Here is a 25115-nt window from a genome sequence, read left to right on the forward strand (position 1 = left end):
CCCGGAAGCGAAACCGCCCCCCCAGACGGAAGGGAACTGCCGCCATGTGCAGCCCGCCCCTGGGCGGAGCTATATAAGCTATATAAGGGGCGGGAAGGCGCCAGGCCGGTCTTTCCAGCCATGGAGCGGCGCTGGGTGCGTATGTGTGGTTGTGTGTGTGTGTGTGTCCGGTGTGGGGTTATTCCGCCCGGCCCCGCTCCATCGCGTTCGGTGGGTGCTGTGGGGGCACATGCAGCCGCTGTTGGTTTGATATCGGGGCTGGAGGAGGAGGATGGAGGCGGATTGTGGCGGCCGGGCTCGGCTCGCGTTAGGCCTCGGCCCGCTCCTGTGCTGCTGCCGCTGTATGTAGTGCGGGATCAATGGGTGGCAGATGGGCTTGTGCTTCAGTGCGGACACCGGCTGCCTGCGTTGTGTGGGTCTCCTTAAAGAGATTTTTATCCTTAAAGAGGCTTTTATCCAGGTTGTGTGCAGGCCGCTATAATGTGAGAGAACTCAGCGTTGTGTGCTCATGTAATTAGTGGCTCTAGGAGACGCTGGGGAGGGAGAATCCTCTCTGGGTAGGGTGTGTGTGTGAGAGCCTCTGGTCCTTCATCTTTATTGCCGGCTGAGCAGCCTCTTGTGCTGCTGGAAGAGTATTAGGGCTCTCTTAGCATTCCGTGTGCCCACACATGATGAAAACTATGTTGGTAGGGACATCTGAGAGGCTGATGAGTACCAACATAGCTGAGCTGGGCATGGAGGGAGGTGAATGGAGGGGCTGAGGCACCACGTGCTCAGTGCACATAATGGCGGGTGGCTGCAGGCAGTTCTAAGTTCAGTGATCGTCCTGTGCCTGGTAAGTAGTACGAGCTAGAAGTTATTTGTATGGGTTTATCTCCAAGATGGTGCTGTATAAAGGGAAGCTTCTCAGCAAAGCTCAGGGCGTTGATTTGACCTTGCCCTTCATCCTTCTGTGAAAGAAACTGACCTTAATATCTTCAACCTTAGTAGATAACTAACGTATGCTCTTTTGTTTTCAGTGTGAGATGGATCACTTACACTTCTCTGTCTTCGTTGGATTCAAAGCAGGTGAGTGCTGTCTTCGGAATTAACATGTATTGTGTAGGTGCACTTAAAGCAACTACTCTGGATTACTCTTACATTTCAGGAGATTACATGACCCGTGTAAAGCAGTTCTGATGTCTACTAGGCAATTTTCATTCTATTACTGGGAAGAGTCACATGTTCCTTTGCTGGGACTTGGGTTTTAGGCTCCTGGTTCTGGAATGCTAGTTCAGCTTCTAACCAGACCAAGTGTACACTACATATGTTCATTACTGATATAAAAACCTGTAATAATCAGGATCATTAAGTTGGAGAGCCTGTGATGTTTTCAGTATTAGAGTAGTGGACAGAAGTGATTTCTGAAAACTATGTGCTGAGGCTTTTTTTCTGTACTTACTGTCAATGCTGGAGATAATCTCTGGTTCTGCAGCCATTTGATGATGTCCTGTCTGATTTTCAGGCCTGCTGCTGAATATGAAGACTTGATGCTACTTAACAAGGTAAAGCTTCTGGAGGAACTAATAACATTTAGGGGCTTACTGTTTAGATCTTTATTTCAACGATATCATTAAGCAGACTTTATTCTTTATGTTGATCCTCTGGTGCCACAGTGATGACTGTATAGTTTGCTACTCTTGACCAAGAAAATGATGAGAGCTCAAACCACCATAACTTCTATCTGAGGCACAGCGACTTAGAATTCACCTTGATAAAATGTTTTGACCTTGAATTTACTTTCATAAGCTTTTTTTTTTTTCTTCCAGGGTTTGAATAATGCACCCACAGAAGAAACATGACGTGGTAAGGATCTTTGTGCAGTCTGTGTTTGGGTTTGTTCTGTGTAGCTGCTGAATCACTGCAGTGAAAAGGACGGGATGCATGAAATGGGACAGCAGTGCTTTGGGATTAATTGCAATTAGTGCTCAGAAATGGGTACTCGTTAGTGTTTCAAAGATTCTACAGAGCTTTTACGTGTTCTATCATGAGAATCTGAGCTTTTTGAAGTCCTTGCTAGGTGACTGATACTATTACTCCAAAGCAGATACAGTGATGATTACATAGTTCAACAGATATCTCCTGATGAACAATGTTTTGTCTTTCGCTCCTATCTGATGTATCCAGCTGTTGTATGTAGCCCTTTGCTAGGGGGTCTAGACTTGATGAAGAAGGCTGAAGGAATCTGATTTTTCTTTTGTTGCAGGTGCTGGGAAGAGCCACAGAAAGAGTGTGCAAGGTAAATATTGCATTAATTGCAGCATTGCAAAACTAGCTTTCAGTCCCTGACCTGTGAGAAGGCTGTGTATGATGATAACATAGTTCAGCAGATACCTTGTGATGATTACTCTACTAGTCTTTCGCTCCTATCTGATGCAGCCTCCTGTACTTGAGGTAACTGGCAGACAGCTCACATGGGAAGCTCAGATGAAACACTCTATTCACTGTGTTGTTGCTTTGCAGTCTGCCCTGTATGGAGATGGAAGAATGCTTGTGCACAGTGGAGATATTTGCCTTTACTGATGTTGGTGAAGATGCTGCCTTTACAACTGAAGGTAATTGAACATATTTTAGAAGGCTGCTGTGTTTACTGCATTTGTGGTCTAGGTCAACTGCAGTTGAGGAATAAGATCTCAGAGATGCTGAGGAGAGTGGGGGTTAGATTTGGGCTCTTTTGTGGAAGGTGGGAGTGCTGCAGTCTGCTGTAAATGATGTTGAATCAGGTCTCTGATCCCAGTGAGGATAAAACTTGACTAAACACTGATACAGCATTTGACTGAGATCATTGTTCTTGAGTTAAAGATTTTTGTTGGGTCATATCTAATGGCAGCTTTTCCTTTGCAGACTTTGAAAAATCTTTCTTGTTAAGAGGTAAGTACTTGCTTTTAACTTTTGAGTATAAATGTAGCAAGCCTAGAATGTGCCTATGAAATAAAATACTCAGCTGGAGGGAGGGGGAAGATGGCAGTGTTGGCTGCTACTTGCATTCCAGCCAGACCAGTAGGTTGTGTAAAAGGAGAAGGGCTGGATAAGACCCATCCTACATGGACTGGCTTTGCTAAACTGCTTGTGTGCTTGTGGAGTTGATAGCACATCTGGGTCCATCCTGTTCCCAACCAGCCATAGCCCAGAGCAGATAGCTGTCCAGTGACTGGATGTGTAAGCTGCCTGTGTGATGAGACATGAATACCCTGACTTTGGTCATGGAGGTTTGCAATTAGCTCTATCTGACTTCAGGCATCTGACTAGATTTCATTCTTCTGTGTTTGTTTTTGTGCTCTTCTGACTACTGTTTCTTCTAGCGCTGTTGTGGAGCTGTGAGGTGATGCAGTTGTTTGTGCTACAGGCAAAAGTGAGTAGCCAGTGAATTTCTATTACTTGGTCATTACTCTGTGTGTGTGTGCTGGGGAAGTGACTTAGATGTTAGCCTCTAATTGTGATGCTGTCTTGTAGCTGCAGGATTATTCATAATCTCCTGCAGTAGATAATCTTAGAGCAGCCAGCAGGCATCACCTACCAAGGTACTGGGGATTGAATTTCATATGAGGCTCCAGTTGAGTATTCTGTAAAGAATATAATCCTGCAGTCAGGCTAGGCATGTCTTACAGGGTTGTAATGATGTTGCCAAATGTCTGACCTGAAACTACTAATGTAGACTCCTCTTCACTGAAAAACCCTGTATCTGGCAGTAGCCATAGGTGTACTGATAATAATTAGTAATAGCTTGAAATGGGAAGGAGTTCTGTGTGGCAATGAATATTAAGGGGAACAGAAGAAAAAAGGGAGTTTCTTGTCTTGTGGTTATAATACAACACCAGCATTACACTGAAAACTTACATTCTTGTGTTTATCTTAGATTTGAGAATGGAAGAACTGCCCAAGATGTTGTGACAGATACTTGCTTGGTAAGCTATTTGCTTCTCAGTTGCCATAAAGTATTTTTAATGAGATGTCTAGACCAATTGAAATATGCAAGTGCTGTGTACTACTGGAGTTTCTATTGCTTGGAAGGAATGCTCAAGCCTTGCAGTGCAGAGCTTGCTTCAACAACCTCTGCTGATAGGCAACAGTACAGTTCAGTTACTGTTAAACTGTTGGTTGAATCTTGCAGTAGGATTTTGCTGGGATTGTTACTGCATTATGTAGTGAATTACTTTGTCTCTTTGTCAAGATGAGTTTTGACTTGATGTGAATGTGGCAAAGTATGAAATACTGCGCCTTCCCCTAAGGAGAAGCAACAGTAACAAAGCTTCTCTAAGCAGGTACTGTTCATGATGATTAGTTCTAAGCAATGGGAATCTCTCTGAAAGAGACTGAGGAGGACTCTTGATCTGAAACAGTACGTGCATTTCAGACTTACTTGAAACGCTGTCAAGCAGAGTGTTAATAATAAAAATTGCTGTTACAGAGTGAAGTTGAAGGGAAGCACATGTAAGAAATAACACCAACTTTGAGGTGAGTTTAAACTAGAGTATGTTTATGGAGGTCCAGTAATGTCTGGAATGTTGTCATAAGGCTAGTGGTGCATGAAAGTAGATCTGTGTGTATTTTGTTGCAAGTCGTGAGCTCATAGCTTTTGAGGGAATCAAATTTTGTGCATGGAGTAAGGATGAGCTCTGTAGCTCTCAGTGTGAGTTAGTTATAAGAATATATATATAATATATATAATAATATATAATTCCCAGCAGATTTGGTAGCCTAATAATTCTTTAAAGTGCAGTCACTGATGGACTTAATGTCTTCAGTTTGTATGAAGAAAAGACTTGGCCACAGTGGCTCAAAAAAAAACGTTTTTATTGCTTGGTGTCTTCACACAGTAAAAATCATAAAAGCTGAATCAGTGGGGACCACTCAAGCCAATATGTTGACAATTTAATACAGCAGAATGCACAGCAGCAAGCATACAACTCCTGTCATAACGCCTACCTACCTGTATGGCTGTTCTGTGAACTGACACTAACGCTGCTGCACACTTGAAATAGAAAAAAGCCTGTAGCTGGCAGAAACTGTAAAGAATAGTAATAATCTTATGTTGTAGGTACACAAATTCAGGGCTGAGTTGAAGGTGTAGGTTGCTGTAGCACTGTGTTTCAGTGCTTTTATGGGGTATTTTGGGTATCAACTCATCCCGACAAAAAATGACTTTCAGTTGGAGGGACAGTATCTTTAAGCAAGTATAGCAAACTGTTTTTCTGTTTCTTATGTTACTGATTCTGTATCTCCAGTTCCTTCAGGATTTATAAGCTTTTTTAAATATTAAGTGTTATAAATGGAAGTTCTCAGTTGACAGATGAAATAGAGTTTTTTTAATAGGTTAAAATTAGCTTGATAGTTTAGAAACCCATGAGTAGTGATATCTTACTCTGAAATAATTTCTCTCTTTCTCAGGAAAGAACTGCCCTGTCTGCCACCTCACTAGGTAAGATAACAAAGATGAATTCTCTCTTCTGGGAGTATTGGTAGCCACTGATGAAACTTGATTCTGCCAGATGAATTTCTGTGATATCACCATTTCCGTTCCATTCTTTCTGAGGTTACACAGCTGCTGAGAGGAACTCTTGGCAGGTGTGCCACTGTGTGCTAAGTGTGTTTTCCTGCTTTAGGTGGGGATGCGACTTTGGAACTGTATGAGCAAACAGAAAGGTGAGTGTAACTATTAATAAGATGTAGTAGCTGGAACAAGTGATGATTAAAACCTTAGCTTGAACTCTCTCACTGAACAGAGATGAAAACCTAAGGTCTGAGTTGTTCCAGTAAGCTGCTTATACTCATTTGGTTCCTTGTAACAGTTCTTGTGCTTTTCTCAATAGGTGGAAGATCCTGGGATAATGGGTTGTGCATGCATGGAACAGCATTAAAACGACTCTTTATGGTGTTAATATTTGCCTCATACACTGATTGCAGCCAATAAAACATTGTGAACTCTGCCTATTGTTGTGAACTGCTTTCTGATTTAATTGCTAGAGACTCAGATAATCCTATTTTGAAGGTAGGAATGCTTGTATGGTACTAGGGCCTGTTAAGACATATATCTGTTACTAAAACTAATTAATGCTGTTTTCTTTCTAATAAAAGTTGAGATGCCTAGTTCTTCTTACAGAAATATTTTCTGATGCTTCCCAGAACTTTTCCTTAAGAGTAATGAGGTTGAGGTTTCATCTCCCTTCCTCTCCAGCTAGTGTGAACTACTTGAGTTCTTAGCCAGAGTAACTTCATCCTAGATAAACAGTTAATTAGAGATGTTCCTGTGCTCACAAATATCTTCTACAGTAAAACAAAAGCCATTAATATAACAGGGTCTATTTCCATTCAGAGTTGATTAGTAGCCTCCTAGTATTCTCTGCCACTGAATTACTTCCTAAAATACCACACTTCATTGTGCCTGTTAAAGAGCTTGAAGGGACTGTCATAGCCTGCTGTGTAAAAGAAATCTTCATGGAACGATTGGCCTCTGTTCCTTAAGAGTTTAGCCAAGGTTTCGGCTTCTTCAGCATATTTATCTGGTGAGGCAAATCCACTGAAGGACCTGGTGGAAGTAAAAAGGAAAGTTGTTTTTTTCCCCTATTTTTTAGGAGTTCAGGCCAAAATCTAACTGCTCTCTGATTTTTTTTCTCCCCCAGAACTGCTGTTTTAGAAAGAAAAGTTGGCACAGCTAAGAATAATGCAGGCTCTTAATCTGTCAGCTGCATCCATACTACTTACCTGACAAAGATGGCCACTGCCTTCCGCTCCTCAATGAACACATCTGAGTCAGTGGGCTGTGGTGGGGAGTCCTGATGTTCAAATGGCACAAAGAAGGAGATCTTGTAGTCTGCACAGCCAGACTTTACCAGGCATGTCACTGGCACAGTCATATCGATCTTGATTTCTAAAGCATGAAAGATCTGTAGTGAGCTGCAAGCAAAATGCTGGTGTGAAGACTGCTGCAGGCTTAGCCTAAAATCAGCTGCTAAAGTGCCCTCAGCATTGCAGCTTAAAAAACTTGGTTTTATGTTGTTGCAAGGCCATGTGCTGTATCATTCTGCTTCTATCTGCAGAGCAAATCTATACTGACATAGTCCTTGTCTGGGATGTGCAGATCCTTTGTTCTTATGAGGCCCTTTGAGCTTATTTCCCACTTGGCTTCATATATACATATATATGTAGCAGGCTGTTGTAACAGGGTCCTAAGGGGTGTGAAAGTGAAGGTATGGAGGTGGGTGTTAGACCTGTTTGTGTGTCTGAAATCATGTCCTGCCTTAAACTACTCAGCTTCATCCTGTTTGTGGTGCTTGCAGTTCAAAGCCACTGTGTCCTACCTTTCTCATTCTTCCCTTGGATGTAGTGGAAGAGTTTCCAGAAGCCCTGGCGCATTGCTTCCTTCTGGGTTTCTCCCTTAATGACTGTGCTGACCCACTTGGCTGTCTCATACTGGCGCAGTTCAGAGTCCTTAGCCTGAGAGGCAGAAGTTACAGTGACCACAAGATGAATACTAAGGATGACATAAATGGATAGCTATTCCTCCCAAATGAGAATGTAAGTACTGTCAGCAGAAAACCCCAGGCAGCCTCATAGCTGCAGGCACAGGCATATCTCAGACGTCAAACTTCATTGCAAAACTATGCTGTCCTGCTTTAGAACAAGCTGCTTAGAATTTACAAGAGTCCCTCTTCCTAATTTGCTGCTGTTTGGCATGAACAGTGTTCATAGGAACATTTCCTCATTGTTCATCAAAGAATCCCAGACCCGCCTTAGTTCTGCAGCACCCTGGCTTAGAGAATCTCCTCCCCAGGCCTTTAGCACTTACCATGGTCTCTATTGAGCTCCACCTAGGGGACTGCAGATCCAGGGACAGAAACGTTTGCTTGAAGGACTTGATCATCTCACCTTGATCTGAAAAGCAGATGAAGTTCATTGGCGTCTTCAGTCAACACAGCATAAATGGGGTATGAGAAAACACTAAGGCTTTGCTTACAAAGGCCTGGTAGCCACAAATATGTATATTACACCTGAAGCCCAGATGCTGCTATGGACTACAGCTGAATACTACTGATCCCCTTCTATGCCTTGCTTAGGAGGTGGCTAAAAGTTTTCAGTTTGAGATTTATAAGGGTGAGAAGCTTTAAAAACAACAAAAAAAAGCCCGCTCCAAACTGCTGGCAGTGATTTCATTCACAGTCCTTAAAACAGACAGAAACACGTGCTGAAAAGTTCTTTCTAGCAGCTGCTGTAGTACAGTAGTATGAGAATGATGTAACACAGTATTGATGCCAGCAGTTAAAAGCAGGCTCTGCCCCCTTCCACATCCCAGCCTTAATATAACTGCCCAGTCAGCAGTTAGAATAGAGTTGAATTTATTCTTAAACCTGCAGTAAAGCTTAGCTTTGGGTTTTCTATCTCTCGATATACCTCTAACCCACAAAGGCACAGAAGCTGAAAGGACAAAATGCACAGCAGGCACCTGCACAGCTTATGCTGATGCAATGAGTAAACGTAGCAAAAACTGCAAATCCATGGAGCTATTAATTGCATTTAAAAGCAGAGAAAGTGGATGTACTTACAGTTTGGTGGATAGGCTGTCCCAGCTACTGGAGGCTGTGCGCACCCACGAGGTGCTACAAGTTGGTGTTTATTTTAGTGCCGTCAGACCCCTCCCATGCCTCAGCCCTGCTATAAGGGGGTTGCTGTTAGGAAAACCAGAGCTCTGGGTCTCATTGGAGAACCTCCACACAAAGGCTGAAAGCTCCACCTCCTGCTCAGCAGCCAACATTGGGTCCAATGTGTGATCTGGCTCCATAAGCTATTTCACACCCTTGCATAACTTCCAGTGCTTCCATGGCGCCGTGCCGACGTAGGGCTGGGTCAGCAGTGGGTTTGGTGCTCCCGGGAGAAAGAACTGTACAAAAACTACTGTCACAGCCCTCCAACTCAGGTCAGAAGGTGATGGTAGAGAATGAGAGCTTTTCCTTTTTAAGCCTGGAGTGAAATGGTGGGTACAAATCTGGCTGTAAACAGCTAAAACCGTCCTCACAAGATTTGTGCTGATGTGTTATGAAAGGCACAGTGTTCTCTGATCTCTGGATGCTTTGAATGGCATTTGAGACTGGTCAGCTCCCTTAGCTCTTGGATATGAGCACAGTGGGGTTATACAAAGCCATTGTGAAATTCTATTGTGTTCATAGTACACAAAGTAAAGCAGGACTCTCCATTTAACCAGCTGCAGCTCTAGACGTATTTAGACACCAGCACAATAAGGCAAATTAAACATCAACACTTGATTTCTAAGAACATCCCTCATGTTTCCCACACTTGGTGCAGATCCCTTGATTCACCCAAACTCTCTGAGATGTTTGTAATTAATAGCTGGGAATGACTTAACTGAGATGTTTGAAATTAATAGCTGGGAATGACTTTTAACAGCAAAGAGATCCATACCATTGTACTGGCTGATAACACTTAAAAAGGTTCCATTAAAAAGGAGTACATGCAAGCAGCACTTGCAAACCTTTATGTAATGCCATGAAAATGGGGTTGTGTAAAGAGGAGGTTACTAGTTGAGCCTGTTAGGACATGCTAGGGCCTGAAACAGGGTTCTATGCAGGTTTAGCACTTTCTATGGAGTAAACTGTATGTTTCACCTGTGTTCTGCTTGGATCAAGCAAGAAAATCATCACTAAGGTGTTTTGGATAAGGAGAAGCTATTATTTCCTGGGGCTTGCATTGAAGCTGCACTTGCCTGTGTAAAGTTATCTGTGTTAAATTATTGTCTCCCTAAAGTTCCTGTCAAGTGTGTGCTAGTGATTATTTTCTCCAGGGTAGAGAAGGCCACGGAAGGACTAAACCCTGCCACATCACTTTGGTCCACCTCAACAGTTAGCCCTGTTCACATGTATGGAGGAGTATTGCCTAGAAAGGAGGACCACTAAAATGTAGATAAACACAAACCCACTGAATTCTTTGTTTCTGAAGCAGAGAACAGATCCCCAGTCAGTGTGTATGTGCCCAGCTGATGTTTCTGTCCCCAACAAGGAACTAACTGTTCCCAGTGGAGTAGCCTGAGGTTTGAGAACAATCATCAGTGTTCTCCCAAGAGGTTGTTTTTCAGCCTTCTCTTGTTTCTCATGTATGCACTGTGAAGACATGCCAGCATAGTTGTGTAGGGCAGCAGGGCAGCCATGAGGACATGTATTCAGTACATAAATATGTGCTATAACTATACCTGTATCATAAATAGTTGGGGCAGGATGAGAGCTGGCACAGGGTAAAACCTGAGTACACTGATCTGTAACCACTGTCTGTTATACAGAAGAATAACATAAAAGAGCTGTTTTAGCTCCTTGAGGTCCCAGTAGTTTGCAGAACATACAGGCAGAGACGTTCAACTGCACCCCTGTACCACTGGTGTGTCTGTCTATCTCTACTACATGGGGAAAAACAAGCCATGTCACAATAGAAGCTTACATAAGTATGCTTATATAAATATCAGCCTCTCCTTGTACACTGTACTTCTGTATTGCTAGCTCAAGAGGTAGTAATGACAGTAAAAGCTCACAGGCTGGAACTTGTTGTTTGGAGCTGTAACTTAACTATTTTCAGAAGATGCTCCTGTGTATTACAGTGCTGTGCACTTGTACTTAAGTCATGGTATTTACATGACTTAACATATAAGGACAGGTATGTGGTATGGATCATATCAGAACTTTTCCTGTCTTCTAAGGGAGGAAATATTGGTACTGAGCATGGGGTTTTGGTGGGCATTTTTCTTGCTTAGATTATGCAGGAAGGCTTCCTGATGGGGCTTCTTGAAATACCTGGTCTCTCCTGTCCAAAGATGATCCAATGCTGCTTCCTGCAGTAGATGGCACTGTTGTTAGTGTTGAGAGGTGAAACTGACTTTAATTAAAAATTCCCTCAAACCCCCTTGGTTGCCATGAGTCCCTTTGGTTCATTAATGGATCCATTATATAGCTACAGTTCTCTATAATTCTAGAGCCTTGCATCTGAATATTATCTATTAGTGAACTATCTCTGGGGCTATTAAGTATTTAAATGCCTTGACATCTAGAGGTTTAACATCTTGGCACATCAAACATCTTTAGTGCAGCAGACACGAGTGTCTGTGTCAGAAAAGCATCTCATCAGCTTCTCAGATACTGAACTTCTGAGTGCCTGTAGCCAAGAGGGTATTTAAGGGAATTTAATCATTTCCACCAGTTGTACCTTTTTGAGTTTCTGCCATCGTTTAGGCTTTGGTACTTGCAGTTCTGAAAATAGATTTGGGTCAGAATATTGTCTCTGAAAGACTTCGGAAACAAATAGAAACAAAAGCATATTCTAATCACAGCAATCTAACGTTGTAAGGGAAACTGTTGATCACAGCCCGAACCTCTGATTGACCACCTGAGGCGAGCAATGAGTCAGCTATGGGAGCACAGGTGGAGGTAATGGTGTGCTCCTGGAAGGGATGGAGCTTGACTCCACCTCTCCTAGATCCCATTTAAGGGTTGACCACCACCAAGGCACTATCTCTTTCTGGAGATTGCTCCTTTATGGAGTTTTTGTGGCGAGTCTCAACATTGGTGAGCATCCATCTTGACTGAAGGCTTCTGAGCTGGTGAGTCTTTTCCTTAGATGCCCTCTGGCTATCTATTTACAACTGTACTTGTATTATTCCATCTATACCTAACTATACTTGTATTATTCCAACTATACAAGCATCCTGTAGAGGAAGGTTGTAGTACCTTTGGCTGACACATCTTAGCAAATCACTGATCTGAATAATGAAGCGAGTTCTTAGTAGCTGTGTCAATTCTCTATGTCAGCACATGGCAACCGATCTGAGCCTCTTGGCACAAATCATCTGATTTTTAAATTTCTATGACTCCCCTACCTGAAACTGAATTGATATATGGGGTAGTTTAGATAAGCTGTTGATGTTTTTATTTTCCCATTGGAAAGAAAACTTAAATCTATAAAACCATATATTTATTCCTGTAGTCATTTTGGAAAACTGTTTTTTTGTTGTATTCATTGGCATCTTTGCCATCCTCTTAGTTTTGGCACCACTGATCCTTTACCATTTGTTCCTGTGGTTACCGGGGTGATGCTTTTCCGGTCCCTTCACAGCGTGCTGCAGCTGCACGCAGCCTGAACCTTTCTTCTGCCTTACCCAAAATTTACAATGCAAATGTTGGATTCTCTCCTGAATACAAGTTCTCTTGGTTGTATTTTCCTGAATATAAACGTCCAGAGCCTTTCAAGCCTTTCTAAATATCTATTTTTGGCATTAAACACACTCTTTAAAACGAGTATAAAGGAGAGGAAGTATTTTAAAGGCTACAGTAAGATCTTTTCTTCTTTCCCTCAGGGGAAGCATCGTCCTTAGGATGCTGCGCTCACATGCACATCATTAGCACTGCTGACTGCTCAGCTGGTGTATTGGGATGGCAGGGTTTTACTAGATGGACAAAAGTAAAGGCTGGGTGAGAGTTTCAGCCTAATGAGACTCTTGCATTGTTCAGGACCAATTCTCTTATGTGCAGGTGTTAATTTGCTGATGCCTGGAGGAGGGTTAGTAATTATCCACTCTATTGTATGCTACTGTGGAAGTGAACTTATGCTGTCCTTCAATCCACTGTTGAATAACTTGCACATCAGTTTCAGCTGATGTGCAGTTCTCTTTGCTTTCTTCTAGTAATTACAGAGGGCTTTATCAGTGTAAATATCTGAAAGACTTCATCTTCCTTTACTGTCGTTTTCTTAATTACTTTCTTTCTGAAGTAAACAAAGTCTGACCTGAAACATGAAATCCTCACCTAAGGACTGGGGGAGAGAGCCATAGTCAGTGAGGGGTGTCAGAAACAGTGAGCATGGCTTAGAAAGGTCCAGGGATCTCCAGTTCTGGGCTCCCCAGTACAAAAAAGACAGGGATCTCTTGAAAAGCAGAGGGCCACAAAGATGGTGAAGGGCTGGAGCATCTTGCCTATGAAGAAAGGGTAAGTGACCTCTGAGTGTGAGCAGCCCACAGTGAGCATATTTTGGAGTGGAGGAGGAATAGCAGAGACCCAGCCACCTCTGAGATCGTTATGTGACTGCATGAAAAATGTGCTGCTGGGACATGCAACAACAGGGCATTGTTCAACAGGTTACACAAATGTGATTGAGTTTTCAATGTGCATGGGCAGAGTTCTTCAGGGCTGGTTACTGTGTTGGGCTCCTGTCCCTCTCTCAACGGTGTTGCTCTTAGTATAGAAGTCTTGTGGTCAGGAAGGGTATTGATTTATTTGACAGGCTGAGGGAGCTGAGCTTGTTCAGATTGGAGAAGGGAAGGCTGTGAGGAGACCTCATTGCAGCCTTCCAGTTTTTAAAAGGGTATTATAAACAGGAGGGGAACTGACTTTTTACAAGGGTAGACAGTGATTGGGAGTGGTTTTAAGCTTATGGAGAGACAGTTCAGATTGGATGTCAGGGGGATGTTCTTCACTATGAGAGTGGTGAGGTGTTGGAACAGGCTGTGGATGCCCCATCCCTGGAGGTGTTCAAGGCCAGGTTGATTGGGGCCCTTGGCAGCCTGGTCTGGTCTTAAATGTGCAGGTTGGTGGCCCTGCTTGTGGCATCAGGGGGTTGGAGATTCATCATCCTTAGAGTTCCTTCCAAGCCAGTCTGATTCTATGATTACTATAGATAAGCAATACATCTGGAAGTAACTATCACTTTGAGCAAGCGCCTTAATTAGCCGATATGGCAGATATTTAAGGGTATTGGTCTTATCGCAGCATGGATCAGCACTACATCTGGAAGCTCTAAGCAGAGCTGTAAGTCTGAGCTGGACCCGGCTGCCACACTTCATGTGTCACACATCTGGTAAAACCACATGTGGGCGAAGCAAACAGAAGCCACATGGGCTGCGTGTGGGCAGCGGTTTTAGCACCCATTTGCCGTTGTCTTCTGCTCATTTTTCAGTGCCATGATTTAGAATGGTAGAATTATTTAGTTTGGAAAAGACCCTTAAGATCATCAAGTCCAAGTCCCCTCAGCCGCTTCGCTTAACTCTCACTCTCCAACCCCGAACCCCCCCCGGCTCCACGTCTCCGGGGCGGAGCGAGGCGGAGCCGTCCCGCAGTCGCTCCGGAGCCGGCGGGGCGCTTTGGTTGCGGATTGGGGAGGTGAGGGGGCTGTGAGGTCGGGGGGGACTTGTCCTGTTCGACCCTCTGACCCACCCGGCCCCCCGTGCTCCGTGTTTATCTCAGCCCGAAAGAGCACCCTGGAGAAGTCTGCTTCAGAACTTTGTTTGATGCTGTTCTTAGCGGGAGTGAGTGGACACAAAGCTTAAAGACGGGATTGTTAATCTTCATCTTTATTTTTTCCCTGATCAGCTCGATGATGCCCAAAAAGAAGCTGGAGGGTCTCGTCGCTGCCACAGTCACCCCAATGACTCCTGATGGGTAAGCATTGCTTGGCAACACTGCACAGCGTGTTGTGCTGTCAACTCTTCCCTCGGGATGCTATTAATGCCCTTCTTTCTTATTCGGAACGGATCGCTTTGGGTTGTGATTTGGATCAGATCTCTGTGGAATGGGGAACTGCTGGGTGAGAGGCTGCAGGGCAGCTTCCCCCAGCCCTTACGTCCTCATGTTCCCCATTGAGTGCTGTTGGTCAGAGCTTGGAGGTTAGATCAGCCCTTAATCTGTTTCTTTTTCAGCTGTTTTTGTAGATTTGAACTAAACCACAGTAAATCACGTTAGTGTTGCAGCATTTTCAAATGCAAATCACACCCCTCGTTAAAAAGAAGCCTTAAGAGCTAAGAAATAATTACCTAAATCTGATGTCCTTTTACTCTTCTCTTGCCCCTAACTAACTCGTGCATACTCTTGTGTGCGTACTTGCATCAGCAGAATTAGTCTAAACCAGAACAAAACATTGCAAGGACTGCACAGCTCCAAAAATAACATCAAATGAGAAGTTGAATTTCCGCCTTCCTCGTGGAAATGATGATAAACAGATGCCCTCCTTATTGCAGTTTGATGTTGCAAGACGGAGTTGTTTGGAGTCAGCAAAGGGCCCTGAGCTTCTCTAGTGGGGGACATGTCACGAACTGTGTGTGTTATGAGGAATATGGTTGTTATTTACTGATACAGTCCTGAAACTGAGCCTTTACAATGTAAATGTATTGTAGAGCCTGGTCCTATGTCAATAAGGGCGGTTATGTACAATGCAGTCCCTGTTTGCTTTCTTGCTTTAAAGAAAACTTACTTTTGAATTTGCTTTTTATTACTGCTTGAATGTACTGCAAGGTGGTATTTGGAATGTGATCTGGGCCCTCTGCCTGGGATGCTTGGCCCACATAACTTAACCCTCATAACTTGGCCTTCATAATTTGCTGATAACTGGGATGCTTGGCCTTCTCTCATCCTGTGAGATCTGGGGTAATTTGTGGACCCAGTAAAGGTCCCAGAATTGAACATCAGACTGTGGGGTCAGGCTTCATGCTTGGCAAATGGAAACAAGAACCAAATATTATGCACTGATAAACATTTTTTCTTTCTTTTCTGGAGAGAAGACAAACCTATAAATCAATTTCCGCTGTTTGTCAGGGAAGTCTGTTGTTTTTCCTCATCCTTTAATGAGAGGGAGAGGTCAAAGTCACATGCAGCAGGCTCTGCTTCACAGCCTGTGTCCTGTAGTTACAAGTGTAGTTAAACTATTTGCCAGCATGTGCACAAATACCTCTGTGCTCTCAAGAGCGCTCTTGCTTTTATTAACAGTCCAGAAGGTTCAAATGTGCCTCATTGCTTGTGGAATGTGAAACACATGCTGAAGGTATCATTCCTTGGGGTTATCTGTGCGTGCACAGATGCAAGACTTCACAAACACGTGACTTTATTGTTGATGACTGAATCTCTAAGTTTAAAACTGCTGTTGGTAGAGACTTAAGGTTGCTGAGGCTTCTAAAGTTGCTGTGGTTCCTTTCATTTCAGACAAATCAACCTTCCAGTGATTGCCCAGTATGTGGATTACCTGGTAAGCGAGCAGAACGTGAAGAACATCTTTGGTAAGTTGTTTTTATTCCCCACACAAAGTGCATAACGCACCCTTTGCCTGGAGAGCGATCCTGTGATGCCCAGCCTGATAGGAGCTGGAATGGGAGGGATTGTGGATGTGAGATCATGACTCATGTTTATATATTCACCATTGGAGAGAGTGTAAACAATACTTAAAGATCTGGTTTTACCTGTAGCCCATTTATTTCTGTGCAGGGTTATAGAAGTAGTGCCTTTATACAGTGATTTCCCAGCAGTGAATGGATAATGCTGTATTTGAAAGAGAAGACTCAACTGAATGATTCTTCCCTTTTCATGTAATATAATATAATGTAATATAATCATCTGACTTAAAAAAACGTTGACTCAGCAGTCCAGGAGCTCCGAAGGCTTCAGCAAAGCCAAGGGGACTTTTGTAAGAGATATGCGATGTACTGTGTGATGCAACATCAGCTGCTTCTCTCTCTTGTTCCCCTCTCTGAGGGATGGCTGGATCGGTGACAGAGCATCTGATAAACCATTTCTGTTCACAGCCTTGTGTAGTTAAGATGATGTCAATGTTGAGATTTCTGTTCAAAGTTTTAGTCAAAAGAATGGAAACTGGAATGTGGCAGTAACTTCAGCAGCTGCAAAACACTACAAACCCCTTGCAAATGCTTCTGCAGACTGATGTTCTCTTAAAATGAATGGCAAGAAATATAATTCTGCTCAGTATGATCAGAACTGTCAGAACTTGTCTTCAGTATAACCAACATATTGGGCCAGACCTCAGCAGTTATGTTGTGTTGTACTGTGTTGAAACAGTGAATGGCACCACAGGAGAAGGCTTGTCCCTCAGCATCCAAGAGAGGAAGCAGCTGGCAGAAGAATGGATGCTCCAAGGGAAAGACAAGTGAGTAGCTGAGAGGGAGGCTTTTAATTTAGCCCAGTGAAGTTCCTAGTCTGTGTCACTTCCTAGTCTCAGCTGGTTCTTTTTGGCAGATGGGTATTTTTTTGGTTAACACTGAAACCTCCTCAAACCTTCTGAATTTGTTGTTGTGCAGGCTGGATCATGTGATAATTCACGTGGGAGCTTTAAGTCTACTGGAGTCCCAAGAACTGGTGTGTGTATATAAGATTTCTTTCCACTATGTGTGTAATAAATATTAAAGCAGTTGTGCCTTCAGGTATTTCTGATCCCTTCTTTTGTAGGCAAGGCATGCAGCAGCCATAGGTGCTGGTGGTATTGCAGTAATAGCTCCCTCCTTCTTCAAACCCGCAAACAAAGGTGAGTAGATGTGACTGCCAGACCTCCCAAGGCTCAAACCATTAACAGGGTTTCCTGGCAAGAGCAAACTCCAGTCCATGAGAAAACTGAACCCATAAACACAGAGGCACTAACAGCAGAAGATTTTTGTTGTTATTGTATTATGATGACAGCAAGGTTTCAACACAGAGCTTTTTGATGTTGCTTTTCCTTCTAAAGCCAATGGGAAGATTGCCTCAGAATTATGAAGGCTGCAATTAAAAGATTCTCAGGAATAATGTCAGCTGAAACCTGTTTGGTTTAGAATAAACATGACATTCCTGATGTCTCTCATTAAGGACAGTTTCATTTTAGTTTTGTGATGTGTGCGGGTTTATCTGCTATTGATTATGTATGTTCCACAAGCTATGAATGGTTGTTCCACAGTCTCTGGCTGCTGTGAATCTGAACTTTCCCTCACTTGATTCTTTTCTTCCAGATGAACTCCTCGGTTTCTTACAGAAAGTTGCATCTGAAGCCCCTACGGTTCCATTTTATTACTACCACATTCCAGCTCTGACGGGTGTTAAGAGTAAGTACTGCTTAGTCAACTCCTTGAATCCCTGAACTCATAGCGTCCTTGGTTCTTGATCTAGTAAAATAAATGTTTCAAGGTATTCAAAAACATGTTTTTAATGTAACTTTTATGTCACTCAAGTTGTCTTACAGCTGTTTTAAAAGCTATGTAGTTTACCAGGCTTAGGCCAAAAGTGTGTAATCTGTAAAATAGAAGTCTACCATTTAGGGAAGAGACAGGGAAACCTCCCAGAACAGGGCTGTGCTTCTTCATGTGTGGTTGCTGTTATGCACAGTTCGTGTTGAGGAGTTGCTGGATGGAATAAGAGAGCAGATCCCCACCTTCCAGGGTGTGAAGTTCAGCGACACAGACCTCTTGGACTTTGCACAGTGTATAAACAAGAATGAGAGAGAACAGTTTGTGTTTCTCTATGGGGTAGATGAGGTAAGAGGCTCCTTTTAATGATTTCTCTTGCCTCAGCCTTGAAGAAAAAAATAACCCTGGACATACAGTGCCAGGTAGTTTTACTGTCCTCCTCTCTTCTTTTTCATCCCCTTTCTTTTATTAACTGAAGTAGAAGTAACAGAATCACAGACTCATTAAAGTTGGAAAAGGTCTCTAAGATCATCTAGTCCAACCATCCACCTACCACCCATACTGCCCACTAACCACATCCCCATGGGCTGAGGTCCTCCTCCCTTCCTGGATGTCCCAGGGGGGTTCTCTCTTCTTGAAAGTGCATCTATAATTATTTACTTAACATTCTCTTTCTTCTCCCACCCCAAACCAGCAACTGTTGAGTGCACTGGCAATAGGGGCAAATGGAGCAGTTGGAAGGTCAGTATCGCTTGGACTCTGTTCTCCTTCCCACACACATCTTACTGTTATATCTTCTGCTGTCTATGGGGTGTTTCTGTAACTATCTCCTGTCACAGAGGCAGAGGATTCTGCAGGGTAAAGCTGCATAGCACAAATAGGGCCTGCATGCATTTGATGCTTTTCTGTTAACAGTGCTTAAATTGCAGGGTAGTAAGTAATGGGCATTCTGATAATGCCAACAGACAAAGCCAGCATCTACTCTGTTTCAGTGGTTCTAAGCTCTTATTCCACATTTTCTATCTTTGTGGCTTAATTAACGTATTATTATTATTTTGCAGCACTTACAACTACTTAGGTAGGAAAACCAACCTGATGTTGCAAGCTTTTGCAAAGCCAGACCTTGCGTTAGCACGGAAGTACCAGGTACAGTATTTTTGCTGTCCCCATAGGGAGCAGCTTTCTTTCTCCTCTACCTGCACTGGGGTGTGCTCTGTGTCACTTTGTCACCTATACCCTCAGATATCCCCATTAAAGCAAATTGCTTTCAGCTCCAATCTCCCGCTTTCTATTCATAACTCAGCATATATTGAACATATGCTTATTTCTCAGCACACTGGTTTCATTTATGCAGAACCAACAATGGCTTTTGCCTTGAGCAGGCCCCACAGTGGCTTGGATCCTTGGTTAGGCATGTTCTGATGATACCTTACACGATGTCATGCAGAAAACTCTCCCAAATGTGCTCTGCCCTGACCCCTCCTGGTCTTGGGCTGCATGAAGGTTTTGGAGGAGTTCTGAGTAACCAGAATGCAAACTCTACTCATCATCATTATGCCTCACTGGGACGTTTGACACATCCTTTTTTTGCCTTAAAATATATGTGGCTGCAGGGTGAATGTAAGAACCTGAGCATCTAAAAGATGATCTGCTCCTGGGTATCTCTTCATTAGGCAGTGAGTGTACAGCTCTGTAAACCCTTGGAGCCTGCTACAAGATTTACTAGTATTTACAGACTGTTTGCAGTGAGGGACAGCCTGAGCTTTAGTAATAGAATGAGACTAATGTTTTTATTATTTTCCCTCACCTATTCCAATGGAATAGAGTTTTTCCACTATGGCCACCTGGACAGCCCATGTGAAAGAATAAGTAATGGATTGAAACAGTGATTGAGCACCTGGCAGGAGGACAGGACCAACAGAGGGGAGCTCAGGTGCATGCAATGGACCTCATTTAAGGTTCCCAGACCTAATTTAAGGGTTGGCAGTGGGAGGCAAGGGCATCTTGCTGGTGATCTCTGCCTACCTGAGGCCTTCTGAAGTTAAGCAGCTTCTTTCAGCCCATAGATGTTGTCTTTATTTCTGTGCCCATAGCTTTTGCAGCTGAGCAAATCCTCACTGCAGCCTATAGGACCTTGTTGCTCTGTTGCCATAGCTGTGCTTTCTGTCATGTTACACTGACCAAAGACTTTTCTCAAAGCAATTGTATACAGTGTAAAGATCACGATGGTTCTATGCGGCTCTGCTTCTTTAAATCCAAAGGAATGGATAATCTGCTGTCTGTCTTTTTCAGTTTCTCCTGGGGGAGTTTCTTAGTTCTGTCATTAAACTAGGTAAGTTCTATACTGCCCAACTCTGTTATGTCTTAAAGTGCAGACTCGGTACTCCAGAAATGCTGTATGCTAAGAATTTCCTTCCTGAAAGATTTCACAATGGGAAACTGCTCCTTATGCAGCTTCCTGAGTCGATAGCTGACTGAGCATCCCTGAGAGATCTCACTCTCACTTCCTTCTGTGAAGTTTTGCAGCTTCAGAGCTGTGATTTACTTTTGTTTCTTATCCTGACTGTGGTGGTTTCTTGTTTTGTTGGTGTCTTTTTTAGTCTCCTAAAGCCCATTCGTAACATTTAAGAGTCATCTCTCTGTAATAGTGGTGCCCAAGTAGGAGAACGCAGCTCTCATACTTGCTTTTACAGTAACTGCTTGAGGATGTACAAGGCCAAAGCATTTTCAATTTGAAAGACTTTTAGAAACTAAGTTTTAATATGAAAAGCAATTAAAACTAACTAAACCAGTTTGTTATGTTGATCTCATTCCTGAGAAGTGCTTCAAGCTTGGTTGGTGCTGTATTACACACGGACTGTATGCTGCTGCTTTTTGACTTCAGCACAGAGACTGCTATGTGTGAAATGATCCGATCTTCTTTTTGTCTGCCCAGGTTTTGGTGTTGCACAGACAAAAGCTGTAATGACTTTTGTTTCTGGCATCCCCATGGGACCCCCACGGCTTCCACTTCTTAGTGCCTCTGAGGAATTCACCGCCAAGGCCAAAGCCAAGTTGGAGAGCATTGTGTGGCCTGATAGTGACTGACTTCACTCTCATATCAGTGTACAGGTTCACTGTCACTTGGCATACTCCTCATGCAATGGGCTGTGATCTCCTTCAGGAAAATGAAAGTTGGTGTGGAAGGGCTGGCACATGTATAGTCAGCCACCTGTTCTTTACCTTTACTCTGCAGCTCTGCACTGCCCAGCACTGGATGCTGTCATTAAACAAAGAAAGACAAAAAACAACTAAACACAAACTGGTTTGCTACAGCAGCGGAATCCTGACCTTCTTTTGTCTGGAAAGGAAGGTCTGCACTGCCCCAAACAGAAGGGGACTCAATTTTTTACGATAGTAGATGATGACAGGACAAGGGGGAATGGTTTTAAGCTCGAGGAGGGAAGGTTTAGATTAAATGTTGGGGAAGTTCTTCACAGAGAGAGGTGAGGTGCTGGAACAGCCTGCCCAGAGAGCTGTGAATGTTCCATCTTTGGAGGTGTTCAGGGATGTGTTGAATGGGGCCCTGGGCAGCATCTGGTGTGGTACCAGATCTGGAGGTTGGTGGACCTGCCTGTGGCAAGGGGTTGGAATTTGGTGATCCTTAGTGTCTTTTCTAACCCAAGCCGTTCTATGAGCATCTCTAGCACTGGAGTGTCACTGCTGTAATACACCTGTCTGCTCAGGCTGGTGTTCTGCTGTTCCTCACCAAGTCATGGGCACATTGGGAGTCATTGGGAGGAGGTAAATGGTAACTTGACACATCTTCATTTCCAGCAGAATTTAAAACAAAAGAACCTAAACCAAATCTTTTCTAACATCCATTGGCTCTCCAATGAGATGTAGTCTCTGCAGCCATTTCCTTGCAGTTCAAATGCTTGGCACCCCACGGTGGAGAGGGGTTCACTGTGGGTTGGCTGCTGGCTGGGGGGGCAGCTGGTGCTCTGCTGTGGGCCTTGGGGAGAAGCAAGCTTGATGTATTGGGTAGGAGGGTGGTCCCGGTGGGGTTTTGTGATGAGAACCCAATGTGAAGACCTGAAGTTCTCCATTGCAAGCATCTGAGTGCTCAGAGGGTGAGTGAGAAGTGTGCTGAGCTGCTCTGTGAAGCATGAAGCAGCCTGTCAAAAAGCTGATGCTGTGAAAACGGGTAACATAGAACTGTGGTCATCTACTGAACTTGTGCTGAAATGTATTAAATTCCTCTGGGTTGGCATCTACTCTGTGTGCTGCTGGGTTGATCCTGGCTCCTGGGGTCCTGCGTGTGCTGCTTTACAGGCAGAACAGCAGAGCTGCAGCTCTGGAGCATGAGTTCTGTTGATGAAGTTCGGTGTTGCAATTGTAATGACGTGGAGCAGCAGCAGAGGACGCACGAGCTCGCAAACTGTCCTAGTCTGAAGGTTTGAGCTGGAAGTTGGAGTAAATGCAGCTGTGCAGTTTGCTGCTGCTTACACTGCTTCGTGTTCTTCAGCAAGGTTCTGCAGTACACTCCTACCCTATGGGAACGAACCACAGCGTCTCCTTTAATAGGTGCGAAGCATTTTCTGGCCACAGTTTATACATTCAAAACCTATGGGAACGTGTATGTGCATCTATCTACCTGTCTGTCTACATAGGTAGCTATAAATATATATGTACAATGGTACGTGGTTACATTTGTTAATGTTCTCCAATACCTATTAGCAACTTAAATTTAGTGTTTGTATATTAATTATTGATTTTTTTCAAGGCAATCTACTCTATACCCACAGCACATCTGCATTTCTGTTTGCAGCTCTGGGTGAAAGGCTTAAATGACATTGCCATGTGCGATTCCATGAGCAGGAAAGATGTGTGGAATGGCACTGCTTGATTTTGTTGCTTGATGTGGGTGAATGACGTGAAGGTGAATGTGTTCATAGTCCTTTGGGTTTTCTTGGATGTGAGATACAGACGAGCTTTTGTTAGCTTTCCTTAGGTGCCAAAACAATTAAGTCTAGAATTGCTGAGCTTCAATAAGGTGGGACTAGTTGACTGGAAATCCTTTAATAGAGCACTCAGTAAAGATCACAGAATCACAGAATCACAGAATGACCCGGGTTGGAAGGGACCTCAAGGATCATGTAGTTCCAACCCCCCTGCCTAGCAGGGCCACTAAACATAAGTATAAACATAAAGGCCAAGTATTCAGCTCTTTCTTTCAGTTTTCAATGGGACTTTACTCCTGGGGGTTATTACTTGGGCTTGCTATTACATTATGACTCACCATCTCTCTGACTACCTGAACAGTAAGAAGATTTACCCCATACAAGCATGCTGATAATTCCCTTCAATCTCTTTTCTGGCCAGAACTGGTTCAGGTTCTACAGAGATTGCTCAGCATTGGTTCATAGAGGCTGAAGTAGGTAAGGCTGTGAAAACTCCAATTTACATGTATGTGGATGTCATGTATGCATGAAAATTTGGGTATCTTGGTCTTTTGTCCATGATTCTGCACAGATAAAACAGAAGTCCTTGCCCTTTTGAGGCAGAGGTGTGAGTGACTGAATAAGTTTGTCTAGTGCTCCATCCTGGACTTCCTGGAGCAGTGGGGACCATAGTATACTTTGTGCCTTTCTAGAATGTATTGCTGGTTTTTCATTAGATTTGGATTTGATAGAGGTTATGTAGTTTATACTGCGGTCTATCCTTAGATTTTTATCCAGTTTTTTTTATGTAGGATGTTTTGTCTACCAGCATTGCTGAGACCAGCATCACCACCAATTATGTGGTCTATGTCATGGACTTCTGCTGCGAGTGAGCCCGTGAAACAGCTTTTTGTTTTGTAAATCCTGTCCTTTGGAATGCAAAAAAGGTTTTCTGACCACACAGAACTGCCCTGTGTTCCCACAGCCCCACAATCCCAGAGCTGAATCTGAGGACTCGAGCTCACTCAAGACAGATCCGCATTGTCTTTAACTGTTCAGTTGAGTTACAAACGGCATCGGGGTGGGCTGCTTTTGGCCATCTGCATTCACTCTGGCACCACCGCTCATGTGAGGTGTTACCGGGTCTCCGTGCATATTATAAGCATGTAGTCTGCTAAATGGGTGTTACGAACACACAGGATAGAGATGCTGGAAATTAGGAAGATTGCTGTAGACTGTTGCAGATCCTGTCTTGCTATGTGAGTAAATTACACATAGGAATCTCACTAATCGTACTGGAATTTGGAGTGTTTTGAGGGAGTTCCGAGCATTTCGTTCTGTATATAGCTTGGAGCACTGCTTTATAAATAGTGCTGTGCTTTGGTTTGCTAACAGGTGGCTAAGTAGCCAAAGCTTAGCTGGTCAAGCAGGGATGGTTTGCTTCTTAAAAGCAGCGTGGCTGCAGGGAATGAAGTAAGGGCTGGTTTGGCAGGACTGAAGATGCTGAATATCAGATCTTCTGCTTTACTCTGTAACAGATAAAAAGCGAAGCTATTCTCTGCTGACAGTATCATCAGTCTGGGGATCAAAAACTAATTTGCAGCAGTAGAAAGGAGGAGCAGGACATGTGCGTGCTGGGTTTTGTTTCCATTTGTATGGCAGAACTCGCTTTAAAAAGTGAAGCTGTGCCCTTCAGAATTAAAATAGCTCTGGAGAGTTCTCTAAGAACTGTTGCATGTCTGTCTGATCCGACTGGGAAAGTAAAGTCAGGAAGCACAGACAGGAAATGCGGGAATTCTTGGCTATCTCAGTTCTTTTTCTTTAAGAACATATATGTGTTTATATGTTTGTACCCATAGTGGGAAGTGGAGAGATAGTTCGTGATCTTATTGTTCAGAACTTCCCTGTGAACCTAAAGAATCTCTCAGGGGAAAACATGATAGTGCTTGAGAACTGAGGCGGAGAAGAGCTTTGGAATGAGAATAAGGCTCTCAGACATTCCTTCAGATGTTGCAAGCAGTTGGATTTTTCACTTAACAGGCAATTTTGTCATGAAGGTGGTAAAATCCAGGCAAGGCAGATGTTCTCTGTCCATCCCCATTCTGTGGTCAGGAACGCTGCTGAACTGCTGCTCCAGCTCCTTCCGCGCTGCTGAGACTTCTGATTCCTCTACTGGACAAACTGTTTCTCAGTCAGTAGAGCCATGGAAATCTTTTTGCCAGCTGCAGAAGTCTACA

The 25115-nt window shown here is 43.5% G+C and overlaps 2 protein-coding genes and 7 non-coding genes across 20 annotated transcripts; 8 read left to right on the forward strand and 1 right to left on the reverse strand.

Moving 5' to 3' along the window:
- Positions 1-11: 11 nt before the first annotated feature.
- On the forward strand, positions 12-22637 carry NPL (N-acetylneuraminate pyruvate lyase). 12 transcript variants are annotated; one of them, XM_085510968.1, is made up of 23 exons: positions 12-135; positions 1020-1068; positions 1505-1544; positions 1809-1845; positions 2246-2278; positions 2503-2594; positions 2884-2910; positions 3342-3391; positions 3896-3944; positions 4448-4494; positions 5428-5458; positions 5643-5682; positions 14394-14462; positions 15996-16069; positions 16863-16950; positions 17102-17159; positions 17250-17325; positions 17783-17875; positions 18156-18304; positions 18651-18697; positions 19018-19102; positions 20249-20288; positions 20892-22212. In XM_085510968.1, exons 13-23 carry the CDS (start codon positions 14398-14400, stop codon positions 21041-21043), a joined length of 927 nt encoding a protein of 308 aa, XP_085367094.1. In that variant the 5' UTR covers positions 12-135; positions 1020-1068; positions 1505-1544; positions 1809-1845; positions 2246-2278; positions 2503-2594; positions 2884-2910; positions 3342-3391; positions 3896-3944; positions 4448-4494; positions 5428-5458; positions 5643-5682; positions 14394-14397; the 3' UTR covers positions 21044-22212. The 12 variants fall into 12 exon arrangements, 7 of the variants coding, with proteins under 7 accessions (XP_085367094.1, XP_085367095.1, XP_085367093.1 ...); XM_085510969.1 differs by lacking the exon at positions 12-135 and adding an exon at positions 664-835; XR_001556795.3 differs by lacking the exons at positions 14394-14462; positions 15996-16069; positions 16863-16950; ... (6 more) ...; positions 20249-20288; positions 20892-22212 and adding an exon at positions 5850-5966 and having other exon boundaries at positions 22-135.
- On the forward strand, positions 659-736 carry LOC116653809 (small nucleolar RNA SNORD74). Its single transcript, XR_004308277.1, has one exon. It is a non-coding gene; the product is annotated as a small nucleolar RNA SNORD74 (small nucleolar RNA).
- LOC116653816 (small nucleolar RNA SNORD75) lies at positions 1359-1425 on the forward strand. The gene has a single exon (XR_004308284.1). It is a non-coding gene; the product is annotated as a small nucleolar RNA SNORD75 (small nucleolar RNA).
- On the forward strand, positions 2084-2165 carry LOC116653810 (small nucleolar RNA snR60/Z15/Z230/Z193/J17). The gene has a single exon (XR_004308278.2). It is a non-coding gene; the product is annotated as a small nucleolar RNA snR60/Z15/Z230/Z193/J17 (small nucleolar RNA).
- On the forward strand, positions 2338-2421 carry LOC116653811 (small nucleolar RNA snR60/Z15/Z230/Z193/J17). Its single transcript, XR_004308279.1, has one exon. It is a non-coding gene; the product is annotated as a small nucleolar RNA snR60/Z15/Z230/Z193/J17 (small nucleolar RNA).
- Positions 3650-3713, forward strand: LOC116653815 (small nucleolar RNA SNORD78). The gene has a single exon (XR_004308283.1). It is a non-coding gene; the product is annotated as a small nucleolar RNA SNORD78 (small nucleolar RNA).
- LOC116653802 (small nucleolar RNA SNORD79) lies at positions 4303-4381 on the forward strand. The gene has a single exon (XR_004308270.1). It is a non-coding gene; the product is annotated as a small nucleolar RNA SNORD79 (small nucleolar RNA).
- HEBP2 (heme binding protein 2) lies at positions 4817-8625 on the reverse strand. The gene is made up of 5 exons (XM_015869795.3): positions 8580-8625; positions 7826-7911; positions 7338-7473; positions 6742-6907; positions 4817-6565 (listed from the first exon to the last, which is right to left on the reverse strand). Exons 2-5 carry the CDS (start codon positions 7898-7900, stop codon positions 6391-6393), a joined length of 552 nt encoding a protein of 183 aa, XP_015725281.1. The 5' UTR covers positions 7901-7911; positions 8580-8625; the 3' UTR covers positions 4817-6390.
- On the forward strand, positions 5501-5575 carry LOC116653808 (small nucleolar RNA SNORD47). Its single transcript, XR_004308276.1, has one exon. It is a non-coding gene; the product is annotated as a small nucleolar RNA SNORD47 (small nucleolar RNA).
- Positions 22638-25115: the final 2478 nt, after the last annotated feature.

Source organism: Coturnix japonica, chromosome 11, assembly GCF_054131305.1.
Source record: "Coturnix japonica strain WE chromosome 11, WE-NBRP24, whole genome shotgun sequence".
Lineage (NCBI taxonomy): Eukaryota > Metazoa > Chordata > Aves > Galliformes > Phasianidae > Coturnix > Coturnix japonica.

Coding starts and splice junctions, on each gene's coding strand:
- NPL (XM_085510967.1), top strand. Junction 16,070..16,862: donor GAACGTGAAGAACATCTTTG/GTAAGTTGTTTT, acceptor GTGTTGAAACAG/TGAATGGCACCACAGGAGAA. Junction 17,876..18,155: donor AGCTCTGACGGGTGTTAAGA/GTAAGTACTGCT, acceptor TGTTATGCACAG/TTCGTGTTGAGGAGTTGCTG.
- HEBP2 (XM_015869795.3), bottom strand. CDS start 7,900: ATGATCAAGTCCTTCAAGCAAACGTTTCTGTCCCTGGATCTGCAGTCC. Junction 7,474..7,825: donor GGAGCTCAATAGAGACCATG/GTAAGTGCTAAA, acceptor TCTGCCTCTCAG/GCTAAGGACTCTGAACTGCG. Junction 6,908..7,337: donor CCAAGGGAAGAATGAGAAAG/GTAGGACACAGT, acceptor TTCATGCTTTAG/AAATCAAGATCGATATGACT.